This window comes from Microtus oregoni, unplaced genomic scaffold (assembly GCF_018167655.1).
Source record: "Microtus oregoni isolate MIOR12 unplaced genomic scaffold, Mior012 000015F_ref0000493, whole genome shotgun sequence".
Taxonomy (NCBI): domain Eukaryota; kingdom Metazoa; phylum Chordata; class Mammalia; order Rodentia; family Cricetidae; genus Microtus; species Microtus oregoni.
Genome location: NW_024543074.1, coordinates 8,233,273 through 8,249,052, shown reverse-complemented (window position 1 = coordinate 8,249,052; position 15,780 = coordinate 8,233,273). Strand labels below are relative to the sequence as shown.

The 15,780-nt window shown below is 47.8% G+C and overlaps 1 protein-coding gene across 2 annotated transcripts in view; it reads right to left on the bottom strand.

Annotated features, from left to right (window-relative positions):
- Hlf (HLF transcription factor, PAR bZIP family member) overlaps nt 1–9,346 on the bottom strand; it is a 56,620-nt gene extending 47,274 nt beyond the window's left edge. For both annotated transcript variants that reach the window (XM_041664483.1, XM_041664484.1), the window contains exons 1-2: nt 8,726–9,346; nt 6,098–6,433 (exon numbers count right to left, since the gene is read on the bottom strand). In XM_041664483.1, coding sequence (XP_041520417.1) covers nt 6,098–6,433; nt 8,726–8,840 — 451 coding nt within the window. In that variant the 5' untranslated portion in view covers nt 8,841–9,346. The remainder of the gene's footprint in view (nt 1–6,097; nt 6,434–8,725) is intronic.
- Between the last annotated feature and the right edge of the window lie 6,434 nt (nt 9,347–15,780).

Below are 15,780 nucleotides of genomic sequence, written 5' to 3'. Positions count from 1 at the left end.
CTCGGTGGCCATTGAGGGTGCTGCCCACATGGCTGTGTACCAGGCCTTTCTGCCCTGCCATGCCCTGCTCATATGACCTTCACACCCCTATGAAAGAGATCCCATGACTATTCCAGAATTCCAGATGGGAACGCAGAAGCTCACGTCACGTAAGGGACTTACTTGCCATCAACTGGGGGCCTGGAAGTGGCTATGTCAGGATTCACACTTGGCTCTGTTTATCGGAGCCCATGCTCAAGAAGCCGTCGCTACCTTTTATGTGGGTATCCATGTCTCTGACCCAGAACATTCTGAAACACATGATAGGTGGGGAGCCACCAGGCCATTAGGTCTTAAGAAATTTAGGTGTATGGCAAAATAGTGGTGATGTCTGCAGGGATGTACATGTATCAAACACAAGGAATGAGAAGGTTGAATAGGAACGTTCCCGACATCACAGGACTGTGTGCTGTGTCACCTGTTCCTCGCCGCCTTTTGCTTGCTCTTAATGCGTTTTTCCATCTTATTACTTCCTCTCTCTTCCCTCTCCCCTTCATTTTCACTGCTAAGACATAAAAAATGATTCCCGGGTAAAAGTGGTTAGTGCTAGTTGGAAGAGAGGTGTCGGAGACACATAATAAATCACTGCTGTCTCCTCACCCTCTGGCCTTCTGTATTAGGATGGCATCAAGGCTTTCTCCCGACTCCCCCACCACCGCTCCCTTTTCTCCGCCTAATTCTGTCTTCCTTGCGCTATTTTTCTAGTCTGGTAGGCACGGCGCTGAACTGAAGACGCTCTGCCAAGACCCTTGGCAGCAGCCGGCCTCCAGGAATCCTGCCCACAGCCACAGCGCAGGAAAGACAGAGGAGACAGGGCCTCTGAGAGGCAGACCAGAGGGCCAGGCTTAGGGCCTGGCTTGGATGTTAGACAGAACAGGTTTCCCTGGCCTATCAATGGCCCTCCCTTTGGAGCTCAACTTTCTCATGCTAGGGTCAGGATTTCAATTGCTCACTGGCACTCGCTATAGTTCTCCTGGGAAGAGAAGCAAGAGGGAGGAGGGAAAAAGAAAGAAGACAAGCCAGTACACCACCCAGAGTTGGGCAAGCTCCACAGGGCATGGCCACGTGCCTGGAGCACACGGTCCTGCAGGCAGGCAGCCAGGGTGTCCAGGGCTCCCATGAGACCTGCGGTGGGGGATGGATGCTGGGTTGTTTCCCACAGGCAGAATAGGAGTCCCTAACCTAGAGAGGATAATGCTAGGTTAACATCAGGGAAGTAATTCGTTCTAAGCCAGGAGAGAGAGAAAGGTCACACCAGCTGCAAGAATGATTGTTGGGCATGCTGAGGGAGAGAGAGAGAGAGAGAGAGAGAGAGAGAGAGAGAGAGGGGCATGTCCTATTTTTGCAGAGGGAAGAGGACTAGATGAACAAATCCCTATAATAGAGAATGGGGACAGGGAACCCAGCCATTCCTTTACCCTGCGACTGCTCTCCTAAGGACACTTTCCTATACCTGCCGGGCACTCCGCTGCATCTTGTCATGCTTTATCTTGTTTTAAGCTTGATAAAACTCCAGAGGGAAAAGATTATTTTTAGCCTCCATTCTATTTCTACGTAAACTGGGGCTTAGAGAGGTTAAGAAGCAGAAACAAAATGACCTGGTAAGCCAGGGGTGAATCTAGGATGAAAACCTCAGCCTCCAGTGCCAAAGCCTAGGTTCCTACCACCATGCTTGCTTTCTTCCCCTTTCCTGGTCCAAGTATCTCTGGCTCCAGGCGAGGGATTGCTATTCTGCATGTATCAGCCACATGGATGTGAGAATAGGGTAAGTCTGTCCACTTCTGGGGCATGGTGGACAAGACAAGCAATCCTAAGAGACTAAATTCAGGATCCACTGGACTTCTTGTCTGCCTTTCAAAATTCTTTTGGTCCAAAGGAAGTAGAAACCGCCAAGATTCTTAAGGTGGTAGACACGACACCATCACTCACAGGGTTCCCAGTTAGCGGATGGACATACACAGGGTAGGAAAATACATGATCTGTAGGTCCTTCAACATAAGCTTCATTGATTTTCCTTTGTGGGACTTCCCATAATCCTGAAACCACCTGCCCAGAACTCCCCACATAATTACACAAATTCCATAGCTGGAATTTCCCTCCTGGCTCCAAAGTCCGACCACCAAGGACAACAAGAAGAAAGAGGGCACACGCTGCAGACTGCAAAGCTAGAACAATTGTCCCTCTCCCCTTCTCTCGGCGCCATTCACTCAAAGTCCTCTTTCCTCATGTGACCACGCAGAAGGATTTTCACTTTTGTGTGTACCTAGCCTTCATCATAGCGCAGTCCCTGGGCTCAGAACTGAAAAGAAAACCTTCTTAATTCTCAACTGAATCTGGGACTTAAAGTGGCAGGACATCCCAAAGCTATATTTAAAAAAAAAAAAAAAAGAAGAAGAAATGGTTTCAAATCCATCTTTACAAGCACAGGGTTTAAAAATAACTCTGCCTTTGTCTGCTATAGATGACTGTCCCTAAAGGGACAGCTGTCCTTAAAGAAGTCACTTAAATCTCAGGGCAAACAGATATTTTTCCAAGTATCCAGCACATGACATCCAGGAGCACGCTCCCCCTGACCCCCACTAGCTCTGGTGCCATCTGATGTGCAAAGGGCAAAGCCTACAGAATGACTTCTGCCATCCTGCTGGGCTGAGAACAGCCAGGATGCTGCATTCAGACCCTCTGAAGCCCCCACATCCAAAACCCACCACTCTCCCCTTCGTGGACAAGACAACCCAAGACGATCACCATCACCACCACCACAGCTTTCAACGTGTCTCTGGAGCAGGTCTTCAGGAAGAATTTTATCTCTCCAGCTATTCAGCCAGCCTTTGATCAGACACCTACCTATGTGGAGGAACTGGGTCAGGATGCTTAACATAGGGGAAGGGTCTAGGAAGCCGTCGTGATGAACAGATTTCAACTGTGCTCGGCTCGTCGTTTCCAAGACACTCTGGAGCTAGACCTCATCCTCCATGACTTGTCGGCCTGGCTTCACCACCTTTCACCCAGACAGGCAGCACTATTGACACAGTACCACTGGGCACTACTCAAAAGTTGCACACTGAGCAAGCAGTTGAAGGCAAATGTTTGTTTGAACTATGCTGAACTATCTCCTGGCTACCCTGATGACTTCATTCTATCCCTCCAAAGTGCCAAGCACTCTTATTAATATACATATTTTTCTTCTTCTTGGCAATCCATTGTCTCTTGATCTTCCCAAAAGTCTTGCCACAGAGTATTATAGGGGATAAAGAGGACTCATTTATACGATAACAACTTAAATTAAGTCTACATTTTGCTGCCCAAGTTGAAGGACCAGGTCATTAATTCTCAGCTAGGAGAGATTTCATCCGGGGCACTTTTGGAGGTGACATTTTCCCTTGCACAATTGGAGCATGGGTGCCACTGGGATCTAAAGGAGAGAGTAGGGTCATCCCTTCACATCCTGTAATCTCAAGGTTGTGCACCACAAGACTTAGGCCTCAAGGAAGAGTGCCAAGGTTGAGAAATCTCAGCTGAGTCTGAAATCTCACAGTTCCCAGAATGCTCATGGCTGCATCTGTGCTCTTCCAACTCTGAGGACTTATTTTCCTCAAGATTTACTTGGTACTTCTATTCTGGTCACTCCTGTGAGCTATGCAGAACAGTCAAGAACTTTGCCTTTTTTTCTGATTGGCTTGACATAACACATCCATCAAGCCTGTGAACCTTAGAATTGCATTTCTCAGTGTAATCTGTATCATGAGCAACATTGTAAGAATGACAGAATGTGATTTTTTTTATCTATTATCATTTGAAAAAGAGTTTTGATTTTTTTTCTTGTTACAACTATCACTGGGTTTTCAATTCAAAGAATAAAATCATTTTGAAATGTAGTTCTACTAGTTTTTAAAAGATATTTAAGTGGAGGGGTTATTTCCAGACCACTTGGCATGTTTCTTCTGTCACTGGATAAAGTGATACCCACAGACACGTGGGAATTCCTTGCTATGGGCAGCAACTCTGATGGGGGAATGCCCATCACCTGAGTCACGGACCGATGTGGTCTCTAAGGAGCTCTGAGAAATGACTTGACTCTCAAATTCTAAGATCCCAGTTTCTCACTCCCAGCAGGAGCACCCTAGACAATACTCACTGGGCAAAATCTCCTGCTATTTCCCTCCAGAGAAAGGCTGCGTACTACTAGTGACTTTAAGAAGGTATTTCAGGTGACATTGTCATAACAGTAAAAGGTAACAATGACCACGACCACTTGAACTAACAACACACCTGGAGCTAGCCATCTGATCTTGGTACTTTGTCTATAACTTCCTAAACAGCTTCATCAAATCAAAATTACACCCTTCTATTAAAGGGGAAACTGAGGCTCCAAGAGGTTATGCAATGGCTAAGGTCACTCAGACATGCAGAAAAATGTGGGAAGTGCCAGGGTTCACTCTCTGGGACTCTGTTCTCTCCCTGTGACACATCACTATATCCGGAATGGAGGGGCTAGCTGCCTCTCCCAGTGAAGAAACTGAAGATGGTGGTGCTATGCGTTCTTCATAGGAAGTCGTCTCAATCACACCAAGAGTGTGATGCAGCCTTTGTGGGTAGCTGCTGGTTAAGACTTCATTCCAACAGAACCCATGCCTAGAGTTATCAAGCAAAGTGGATTTGGGAGATGGGGTGAAATAGATCTGAAAGCCCAGAGATATATGAAAGGGTGAACTTGAACTCCAGGCCTAACCTGTAAAGGGAGGTGTGCTCTCTCCTCCTTCCCTTCCTTCCACTCCTTCCCTTCCATTTAAACCCCGCTCTGTGTGTGGCAGAAATTTCTGCCTGAGCCGAGGACACAGAGTTCAGCCGCAAATGCTAACACAAGTCTCTCATTGTCCCGTTTTCTGTCTTTCCCTGCAGCTAAGACCTTCCGTTCAGTGACCTTCCTGTCAATTTATCAGTCTGAATCTTTGTTCCTGGTACCCGTGCATAAAATGATCTTTCTTCCTTCTTGGTTGGCGCTGTGGTGAGTTAAAGGTATGGTCCGGGGTTGCCTCTGTCCATGCTTACCCCTGCCTATCTGGCAATGGGCTTTAAAGCCTGGTTCTTTCCAGGTGATGCTTTTGTTTCATTTTAAAATATCTTTTATTATTCATTTGTGTATTGTGTGAGCCTGTTTAAATGGAGAGGGGGAGATACACGTGTGTGCATGTGTGTTTGATCTGATTTGGCTGGCTGCCCACTAACCTCAGGGATCCTCTCGAATCTGCCTCCCTAGGACTAGGATTATAAGTGTGCCACCATGCCTGGCTTCTTACATGGGCACAGGGGTCAAGTTCTGGTCCTCACAGAAGCATGTACTGACTGCAGCTTGTCTCCCCAGCCCTGTCACAGCCTTGAGAAAGGTGGAATAAACATGAGGAGAAGATGCTAGTGGAAACACTATAAAGGCAGATTGACTCATGGGACACAGAGTGCTTCAAAAAAAAAAAAAAAAGAGGCTTAGCCTCACTTCACAGGAGAGCCTGATTTCTTCTAGGTCTTTCTCAGTCAGGGACAAGAGGAGATGGTTGAAAAAACAAAACTGTCGCTCACCTCTACTGGCATTGACCCCTTTAAGCCAGAGAAGAAGGCATATGGGCTAACCCAGCTTTCTGGGGGTCTACCCAAATTATCCAGCAAGATCCTATTATCTTTGTGTTTGGGGACCAGGGAAAGGGGACAGGAGATAGGATGAATGTTTACATGGACCCATTAGCTCAGTCATTTACTCTAGGCCAGAGTATCTTAAACTGTAGCCTTTGAACCAACGACTCAGAATTCCCCAAGGAGTAAGTTAAAATGAACACTCTGGCTTAGCACCCCAGACGTGAAAACACCAGCTTTCGAAGGGGAGGTCCACAGAGTCCGAATTTAACCGACTCTGCGGGTGAGACCTGCGCATGCTCATTGAAGGAGGAAGGATGTTCAGAAGGAGGAGAGGGCTCCTCTCTAGGACAGTGCGTTAAGATCTTCTACTCATGCTTACTTCTCCCCCCAACGATCCCCACATCTAAAAGGTGCACTTTCCAGAATTTACCTGGTCTGATAGGACTCTGCATACAGTTCGGAGATGGGATGCCAGGGTGGAGGGGTGCAGAGGCCCGGCTGCTGAGGTCCATGACCGAAGGAGCAGTGGAGGAAGCCGGCTGTAACCCAGGAGGGTGAGGGCTGTGGTCATGCTGCGATGGACTGGGGGGGATGCCATTTTCCGACAGGAATTCCTCCAAGTCCATGTATTCCAACTGGAAAGTATCTCCGTCGTAGGGAAGGGTTTTGTCCCATAAGGTGGGTCCCAGGAAGGCCGACTGGGGGACCGTCGGGCTGTTGCTCTCATCGTCCAGCTTCTTTCCTTTGTCTTTATCTTTGCTAAACGCTGAAGGAGAAGGGAAAGGTGAGCTTTGTTTGAAAAGCAGAAAAGAAAAGGGGGTCACTCTCTCTCCAGCTTTCCTGCCATCTGTTACAAAACTACTTCTGGCACCGAGGTCCTCTAGGTGCTGTCTTTTCGACATCTTCCTATTTACTTTGGAAAGAAAGCCCTGGTCTGTAGGACGGGGCTACCGGCTGATTTGGAGTAAACCGGCTGATTTGGAGTAAAAACAAGAGAGCAGGCTGGAGAGATGGCTCAGAGGTTAAGAGCACTGCCTGCTCTTCCAAAGGTCCTGAGTTCAATTCCCAGCAACCACATGATGGCTCACAACCATCTGTAATGGGGTCTGGTACCCTCTTCTGGCCTGCAGACATACACACAGAATATTGTATACATAATAAATAAATAAATATTTAAAAAAAGAGAGAGAGTGAGCAGTCCCCAGTGTGCTGTTTGAAGGGATAAGTCACTGAAATCTACATTGGGAAAAAAACACCCAAGATTATAGACAACTGATGTGATTTTCTCTTTAAGGAAGCCACCAACAACCTGGTATGATTTTTATCTTTCCCAAATTGATTACAGTCAGTACCTACCTGAGGTCATTCAGATTTATAAGCCAGGGTTTTCACGCTCAGTCTTAGTAAAGCATCCCTCCTACCCTTTACTTAATACTATGTATATCTCGTTCTCACACCATCCCTTTCCAGTGAACTTGCAGCTATCCCCATTTACAAGGAAGATAAGGAGGCTCCTGTCTTAGAAGGAGCCAGGGGCCTGTGGGGGAGGGGTAGTGTAATGGGTAGAGATGGGGGCGGTGGTTGACAGAAGAACTTTCAAACTCATCCATTTGCTTGAAAAGCCACTGAGACACACACAAAATGAGTAAAGCGGCTTTAAACGGCGGTTTCTTCTTTCTTTTCCCCAAACATTTCAATATTACCTAATTTACAAAGAAAGTGTACATTTATGCATTCCATCTGAAGCAGTGCTATTGCAAAGGTGCTGTGTTCGACACTAGGATGGAAGAATGCAGCGACTTCCTGCCTGGAAATTACAGCTCCCCCGGATTTGGTCTTTACCAAGCTCTCTGCATTTTGCCAATATCCAGGTGTGGGTGGAATCTAGGATTACAGAATTTGCTTCTGAGTTTTGATTCCTTAGGGATCTACAGTCCCTCTGCCACTCATTCTAATCTCCAGTCCTCCACAGTCTCATTAGAGAGTTGGACTTAAAACACCCACCGCAAAAGCTTATCGCATCCGCATCCGCATCCGCTTTCTCCCAAACGCTACTCATTAAGGCGCGGGAGGGTACAGGGTTGCGGGGCGGGGGCGGGGGTCGTATGTAGCTCGCAATCAAGCAACAGCAACTCTTGCAATGCAACAGGCGTTTTCTCTCAGAGAAAATGATGCAAACACCCCGAAGCTATTTGCAGCCAAATAATCTTTCAAGACTTTATGCAGAAGCCGCATGATATGCTTTTGCCACTGCGATACCACCAAAGGCAAGAAACTGCATCCGCCCGAAACAAAACACAAATCCGTGGGGCATCAGCTGGTTTCCCAGCCCGGTCTCACATGCATGTTCCCCACCCCACCCTATCCCTGTGTCCCCAGCTCCAGTCACTGTTGCCTAGGGAAGGTTTGAGACTTACCAAGAAAGGGCTCAAGCCAGAGGAGGCTCCTGCACGCGGTTACACGTGAGCCTGCTCAGCTCTCCCCTCCCACCGGGAAGAGTGCACCGGGAAAGTGTCAGCGCTGGAGGCGTGCACCGCTTCCCGCCGACAGACCACTCCCCCCACCACCCCCACCCCGCTTTGTGAATTACCCCGCTGCGGGAGAAAAAGCCTCCCCGCTCGAGCCGCGTGAGTTCCTAATACAAAACAGTAACGGAAACGGTATAGCAATTCTATTAGCCAGGCTGCTGAGTGAGACCCCCTCCCCTTTACTTGGACCCCCTGCTCTAACCAGCACCCTCCCTCCCATTTCTTCTCCTCAGTTACAGAGACCAGGCTCTCCCTCAGAAGCTTCTGCCCTGTCACTCCAGGCAAGGATCCAGACCTGTCAAGTTCACCTGTCACCTGCGCTGCGGGAGGACAGACCTAGACAGTTCAGGCAAGGTCCCCAGCGCTATTTTAAATGGGATCCCCTTTACATTGAGGAGAAAGAGTGGTGAGCTAGTCCCCAATTTCACTAAAGCCAGGAGAGGGGAAGAAAGATGAGGGTGCCGGGCCAAGCAGGGGGTCCCTGAGAGTGTTGTCCCTTCCCTGAGCCCTGCTGCCAAGGTAACGCTCACCGTCTTCAGGATGAAGGGGGAGCTTCAGCGGGTTCTCCAGCAGGGACCTGAGCACGCCGTAGGGAGGCGGGATAAAGGTGGGGTTCAGGGGGAGCTGTCGGGACATTTTCTCCATCGTGATGCACTCAATTGTCTTTTAAAAAGAAGGCCAATCGCCGCCCCAAAATGTTGATGAGCTTTTTCCTCCGTCCTTTGCCAACCAAAAAGTACTCGCTTTCAAAACAGTTGCAGAAAGGAAGAAAAAAAAATATTTACTTCTGTCTTTGTAAATATATCAGCATGCAAATAGCAAAATAAAAAACAAAAAAACTTTCGGGTTCTCAGTGCTGACAGTCCCGGGAAAGAGCCCTCAGCGCTGCGGGCTCCTCCGGCCCTGGACAGGATGCTCTACCTGCCTCCAAACACTCAGTCTTGCAAAATGTTCAAAACTGAAAGAAAAAAAGAAAGAAAAAACTAGGTAGATGGTAGCAGATGAGCAGAAGGCAAAGCGCGGGCCGCCGACCCTGGCGCGAGCACCCGAGGCGGTGCCGTCCCGCCCCACCCCCCTCCCCGGCGCGGCCGCTGCTCCCCGCGCTCCGCGGCCCCGCAGCGCCGGGCTCAGCGCGTCAGGCAGTCCATGTGCCGCTGCCCTGACAAGAGTGACGTCAGGGCCCGCACCGCGCGCCGATAGGCGTGCAGGGGCGGGGCACCGATCGTCCCCGCCCACCATCCCCGCCCAGCCAGGGCTGCGTGTGTAGCATCGCCGCACGCTCTGATTTTCTGGACCTTGCCGCGACAGTGGGTTGCTGAAAGCGCAGGTGCCAGATTTCGTGGTTCACTTACTGCCTTGAGCGCTGAGTAACCCCACTCACCCTCACCCCCTCTCCTTTTGCACGCTCGTTCTTTGTCTTTCGTTTACCAGAGTGAGCAGAACAATGAGGAATTCGCATCAGTGGCTTTCAACGTGGAAACTAGTGATTTTTAAAGAAAACAAGAAGAAAAAAAAAGATGGCCAATGGCATCCCAGATTTAAATTAGACCTCCTGGGGTGACGTCCTGGCAATCGTTGGTTTTCAAAGCTCCCAGGGTGGCTGCAAGTAGAAGCCAAGTTAGGAAAAGTTAACGTAGACGGCTAAGTAGATGACTTCTAAGTATTTCTCCGGGCCCCTGGTGAGCTTAGTGCCTTCTCTCTCGTCTCACTCCATAGCCAACCTAAAATAACTACTTTCCTGAATTCTAAACTGGTGCAAACGTAGAAAGGCGCCTGGAACTGCAGACTGAGCTGAAGTGAACTGTCTCCCACGCTGTCAGAGGGAATTAATGCGAAAGATGCTTGCTTGTGAAGGAAGGATGGCGTGAGAGACTCACACTGAATGAGAGTTTGGCAATAGGTACGAGACCTGGCACCGCTGTAATTGGTCTGAATTCTAATTATCATAAGTTTACATTTGTCAGAAGGTAAAGGGGATCTATTCATTTGTGACGGCTGCACTTCCCTCTGGCCTTCTGAAAGCTGTGGAGTGGCCAGTCTTTGGACATTGGTGCTGAGGTGTGGAGCACATGGGTGGGCTGTGGCCACTCAACAAGCACATGCCAGGAGAGCGTCCCAAATCTTTCAGTTCGGTTTTTCACAAAAGAAGGGACTCACTAGGAGCTAAAGAGATGGTTTAGTGGATAAAGCATGAAGACAAAATGTTGGACCCCCTAGAATCTACATGAAAGGAAAGAAAGGAGGGAGGGAGGGAGAAGGAGAGTCCGAGGAAGGGAAAGAGGGAAACCTAAAGCAGCAAAATGGGCCTGGAAACCCGGCATTGGGGAGGCGGAAATAAGAAGATCCTGAAGGCTCACTGGCCAGCCAGCCTAGGCAATGGGTGAGTTTCAGGCTCAGTGAAATGCCATATTAATCTACACACACACACACACACACACACACACACACACACACACACACACACGGGCTTCCATTCCCATGATCTTAGGAAGAGGTATCCCCCTAACTCACTTTCACCACAGCCCTGGGAGCCAGTAGACAAAGAGAGGTGCAAACATTCTGGCTGGAAACAAATGAAGATCCAAGCATAAGAAAGCACATCAGGCCCTGTGGGGCAACCCACTAGCATCTTGCAGCGCTCACCCATTCAGAGTTCCCTGCCTTTCCTCACCCCTCCATGTTTCCGCATGTGAAACCGTCATTGATCCAAGGACTCTGTTTGCCCGGAGCAGTCCTTTCCTTTCCACCCGAGAGAGCTACTACTGTGGCTTTGCATTGGTCATTGCAGGCGAATAAACCAGCATGGCGACTGATCACTCAGTGTCCTCAGAAGTTGGTTCTTATCACTTACTTTCACTGGGCCTGGTCACCTCTGGATATAGGCACCCTGGAGCTCCAACCCCTTAAACAAGTGATTCTCAACCTTTGGGTCACCGCCCTTTGGGCAACTAACCCTCTAGCTCCAAAAATATTTGGAACAAAAAAATATTAGGGAACCATTACAGTTCACAACAGTAGTAAAATTACTTTTGAAGTAGTAACAAAAAATTATGGTTGGGGGGGGGGGTCCCCACAACATGAGGAACTGTATTAAAGGGTCACGGCATTGTTTGCCTTAGATCATAGCGGCTCTCTCTTCTCTCTAGCTCTGCCTCTCTACTTCAAGGGTATACGCCAGTGTTCCAGAATTTGAGTTACAGGGGACACTGCTTCATGGCAGACTTTCTGGCGTTCTGTCTCCTATAATCTTTTGGCTCCCTCTTCTGAAATGTTCTCTGACCTACCATGTAAAAGCTGTGACTTAGGGCTCATGCCCCTCACCGTCCATTATTCTCCACATTGTGTCCAGTTGTAGTTTTCTGTGATGCTCTCTGTTTGCCAGGAAAGGGTGGCTCTCACCCTTAGCGGATTCTCAAGTTGATGCAGAGGAGTGAATCACCGTAAAGGTTGACCTGAACCTACACCCTGAGTTACAAACAGCACTTGTCCATTTCCACGCCCCTTCCATGCCATGCTATTGTGTTGTCCTGACTGTTCCACAAAAAAAAATAAATAAATAAAATCCTCCCAATCTTCTACTGTTGGACAATAGACTCCAAAATAGTGACTCACATACATCTAACATTTTATTGTTTCTTCTCACTTTGCATTGTGGGTAAAACTCAGCTGGGATGCTTGCATGGTTGGCCTTTCTTTTTTTTCTGGTAGTATCAAGGTCTTGCTTTTCCCACATTGCCTCCTTGAATGGTTTTTTTCCATGTCATTTCCCGGCAAAGTAGATAAGTCCCAATGTACTGTGTCCCTGAAGCCTTTACTTGCTGATGCCCCATTTATCAAAATCAGGTGTGTGGCTAAGCCCAAGTCAACAAGGGAGGGGAGGGAGCACACGGGGCAGGGAAGCTAGGTGGTATGGCTCATTAGGAGCCGAGAGAGCAACTCTCTATCTCATTCTGTTATTTTACTTTCATATGAAGACATCAGGGAAGTTAGTAAGTAGCGGGTACTTTTGGATATCAGCTCAAGGTGTCACGAGTTGAATGTATGCTCCATCAGCCATTCGTTCCATCCTAAGCCATGGCATGTGCAACTCTCTGCGAGATGCAAAGATAAACCAGACTGAGCCAGCATTGGGAGCTCAGTCTACGTGGACTATGCCAGGAAGAAGCATAATACATGCCTACTGGTTTCTCACGTCTTCACTCAAGCTGTTCGTGCCTGGGACACCCTGCCTTCCTGGCCCCATCTCTGAATTCCAGTGGACAAAGACTGAGTATCCTTAGAGTCCTAAGAACTTTGCTGATTGTCTTTCTTCTGACCCATCAGTTTGCTGCTCAGAGAGGGGGACAGGACAGGAAGAAAAAAAGGTTCTATGCTAGCTGTAAGGTCCCCGGCTCTGTTTTTGGAAACTGGCCTTATGTACAGTCAGTGGTTTCTACCTGTTGTCATTTCAAGAGGCATAACAATCAGGTTAGGTAGGGACACTCTGGGGCTGTGTAGAGGAAGGTGGGGAGGGCAGGTGGGAGTGAGTCATCTTGGCCCTGGCCCTGAAGCTCTCTGGAGGGACTTCTGCTATGTGAGCAATGTCTGTTTCAGACTCTTGGTGGCTGTGAAATTACAGCTCTGCCCACAGTGCCTGCCCCTGCTCCAATGCCCTCCCAGGGCCTGGGAACCTGTGCCTTGTTAGGACTGCCCTGCGATTATGAAGTGCATTGTATAGTGGGGCCAAAGCTCTGGGTGAACCTGTTTGTCCTGTTGCCAGTTTATCCAGGAATTAATTTCGCAGTGAAAAGCGTCAAATTGCCAACCCAAAGGTTGTTCCTTCCCCTTTTCTAGAGGCCTCCAACTCACCTAAAACATTGAAAAGGACAATTATAATTAGTTAACTACTGAAGACTGGATTCTCTGGATTCAGGAATATGAAAAACAAAATTAAGACATGTTCTGGGAATGCTAGACTCTTCTTTAAGAATGGCTCGTGAAAGGATCATGGCTAGACTTCCCTACTCTTTCCCTAAGTCCAGCGCTGCTCTGGTATATATCAATGGCAAATACTAAGAGAGGTGTAGAAAAATAACAGTAGGCATAGATGGCAGGATTTATGTTGGTGTGGTAGGAGACCAAGGAAATTGTTTAGAAAGAGAAAGAAAGAAAGAAAGAAAGAAAGAAAGGAGAAAGAAAAACAATGTGGTGTATTACATAGAGCGAGCGCACAATTTGGGGTCAAATGTACCTTGGTTCCTGGGTACCTGCTGCTGCTACTTTGCATTACATACAAGTTATGAGTCAAAAGCAGCTCTGCTGGACTCGAGCATGTGGGTTCTCTCCCTCTATCTTGAGAACAAATGACACACATGCCTTTAGTAAACCCACTGAATTTTCAACAGGTTCAGCGCCTAGCCTGTGACCTTGGATCATCCGTCTCATCTCTTTGGATGAGACAGAAACAGACACCTGTGTTTCCCAGCTTGCAGAGTCATCAGGAGACAGAAATCCTACAGTGCACAGACAAGGGCTTAGTAAACCTTGCCGGCTAGACTGAGGTGATCGCTTGCTATTGGAGACTTCATTTTCTCTTTCCTCCAAGGTACATCCCAGATTAACCAGCCTGCCCATTTCTTTAAATCCACATTGTTAGAGGCTATTTTGCATCTAAATATGAATACTTTTTTCTCATCTTCTTTCCCCTTCACCAGGTAGCAACATCACATTTATCCTAACCTCAAAAAATGCAACCTAAATTTTAACGATGATGATGATGATGATGATGATAAAATCCAGCATATTCCAGGTATCCAGAGTTGCTCTTATCTTGGTTCAGAGTGAGGAGTGACAGAATAGAATTATGTTGATTAGGTAACAGTTTAAAATGAGCAAAGAGCTGAAGGGAGAGACTGAAGGGAAGGACACAGGGTTTCACTATGATTCAGAATCGAATGTGTCATTCGATCAATTGATAGGTCAGGGTTAGTTTGCCCAAACTAACATTTATCACTTACTCTAAAATATCACTTCTAAACCTCAGATGACCAGAGTTCATTTTTAGGCCAAAGAGAAGAAGACTACAAAACAAGCTTCGTAGATCAAGTACTGCCATAGACTGCTTCCAGGAGAACTGGAAAGGCCTGAAGTCATGGCCAACTCACTGTCTTAGCTAAGGTTTCTGTTGCTGTGCTGGGACACCGTGACCAAAAAGCAAGTTAAAGAGTAAAGGGTTTATTTGGCTTCCACTTCCAGATCATAGTCCATCATTGGAGGAAGTCAGAACAGGGACCCTAGGAGGGCTAGAACATGGAGGCAGGAGCTGATGCAGAGACAATGGAGGAGAGATGTTTACTGGCTTGCTTCCCTTGTCTTGCTCATCCTGCTTTCTTATACAACCTGGACCACCATGGGTTGGACCATGACTGAGTGATCTCTAATTGAGAAAAGGCCTTACAGCTAAGGCTCCTTCCTCTCTGATGACTCTACCTTGTGTCAAGTTGACACACAAAACCAGCCAGCACAGTCCATTTTCATCATGGCGTGACATGGTGGCATGCAGGCAGGCATGGTGCTGGAGAAGTAGCTGATTGTCCTACATCTTGGCTTGCAGGCAACAGGAAGTAGTATCAGACAAGGGGCAGTATCTTGAACATAGATGAGATCTCGAAGCCTGTCTCTGTAGTGACACACTTCCTCCAACTATGTATATATAGTGACCACACTATTCCAACAAAGCTACACCCCCTAACAGTGCTACTCCTTTTGGGAGCCATTTTTTTCAAACCACCACAGCCAACAGTCACACAGAGAGAGGTTCAGGGCAAAGTCCCCCCTATTCATTGGGTCTTAAAAATCAAGATAAGGTTTTGGTTCCTCAACATTGTCACCATCCTATGATGTTCCTGGGCTTTCGTAGATCCATGTCAAGAGTGATTGGCTAATTTTACGTTTACATATGGTGCCTCTGCTGGATCATTGGTAATTGGCTCCCTTGTTACAGGCCAGGACAAGCTGTTTTAACTCAGACACTTGGGTGTCCCCTGTGCAGCCAGACTAGCCTGGCACGGCTTTTCTTTAGACAAGAATTCTCTCTAAGGAGCACACCAGTGCTGTTGAACTTTAAGCAATACTTAAAACCAAACAAAACACCTGTCACCTGGACAGTATGTACCCTGCCCTGTGGGGCTGCTGTTTGTGGGAGTCTTTTTGCTAAATACGGAATCCGAGCACAGGAAGTGACTAGCATGAGCTTAAAGATATGAGACAGCGCTAACCAGGAGCACAGAGTCTCACCGGGATCTCTCTAGTCCATGTGGGCATTCATCACAGGTACCTGGATTGGAGAGAAAGGCCTGGGAAGAAAGATTGTGTGTGGCCTGGAGTGATTCAGACCTTTTTACATGTGACGGATGGATTCTGACGTTACTTTTTCCTGTTCATTATGCCTCTTGGGCACCTGCTGGTCTCTGCAGCATGAAGGAGGCAACATTCCTGACTTTTCAACCTCCACTTTACAAGGCTCCAAGCCTACTACTCCCCATCTGTTAATGCCAGGCAGAGAGCCTTAGAAATGATGGGTTCTCAACAGCATTGCCTTCCAGAG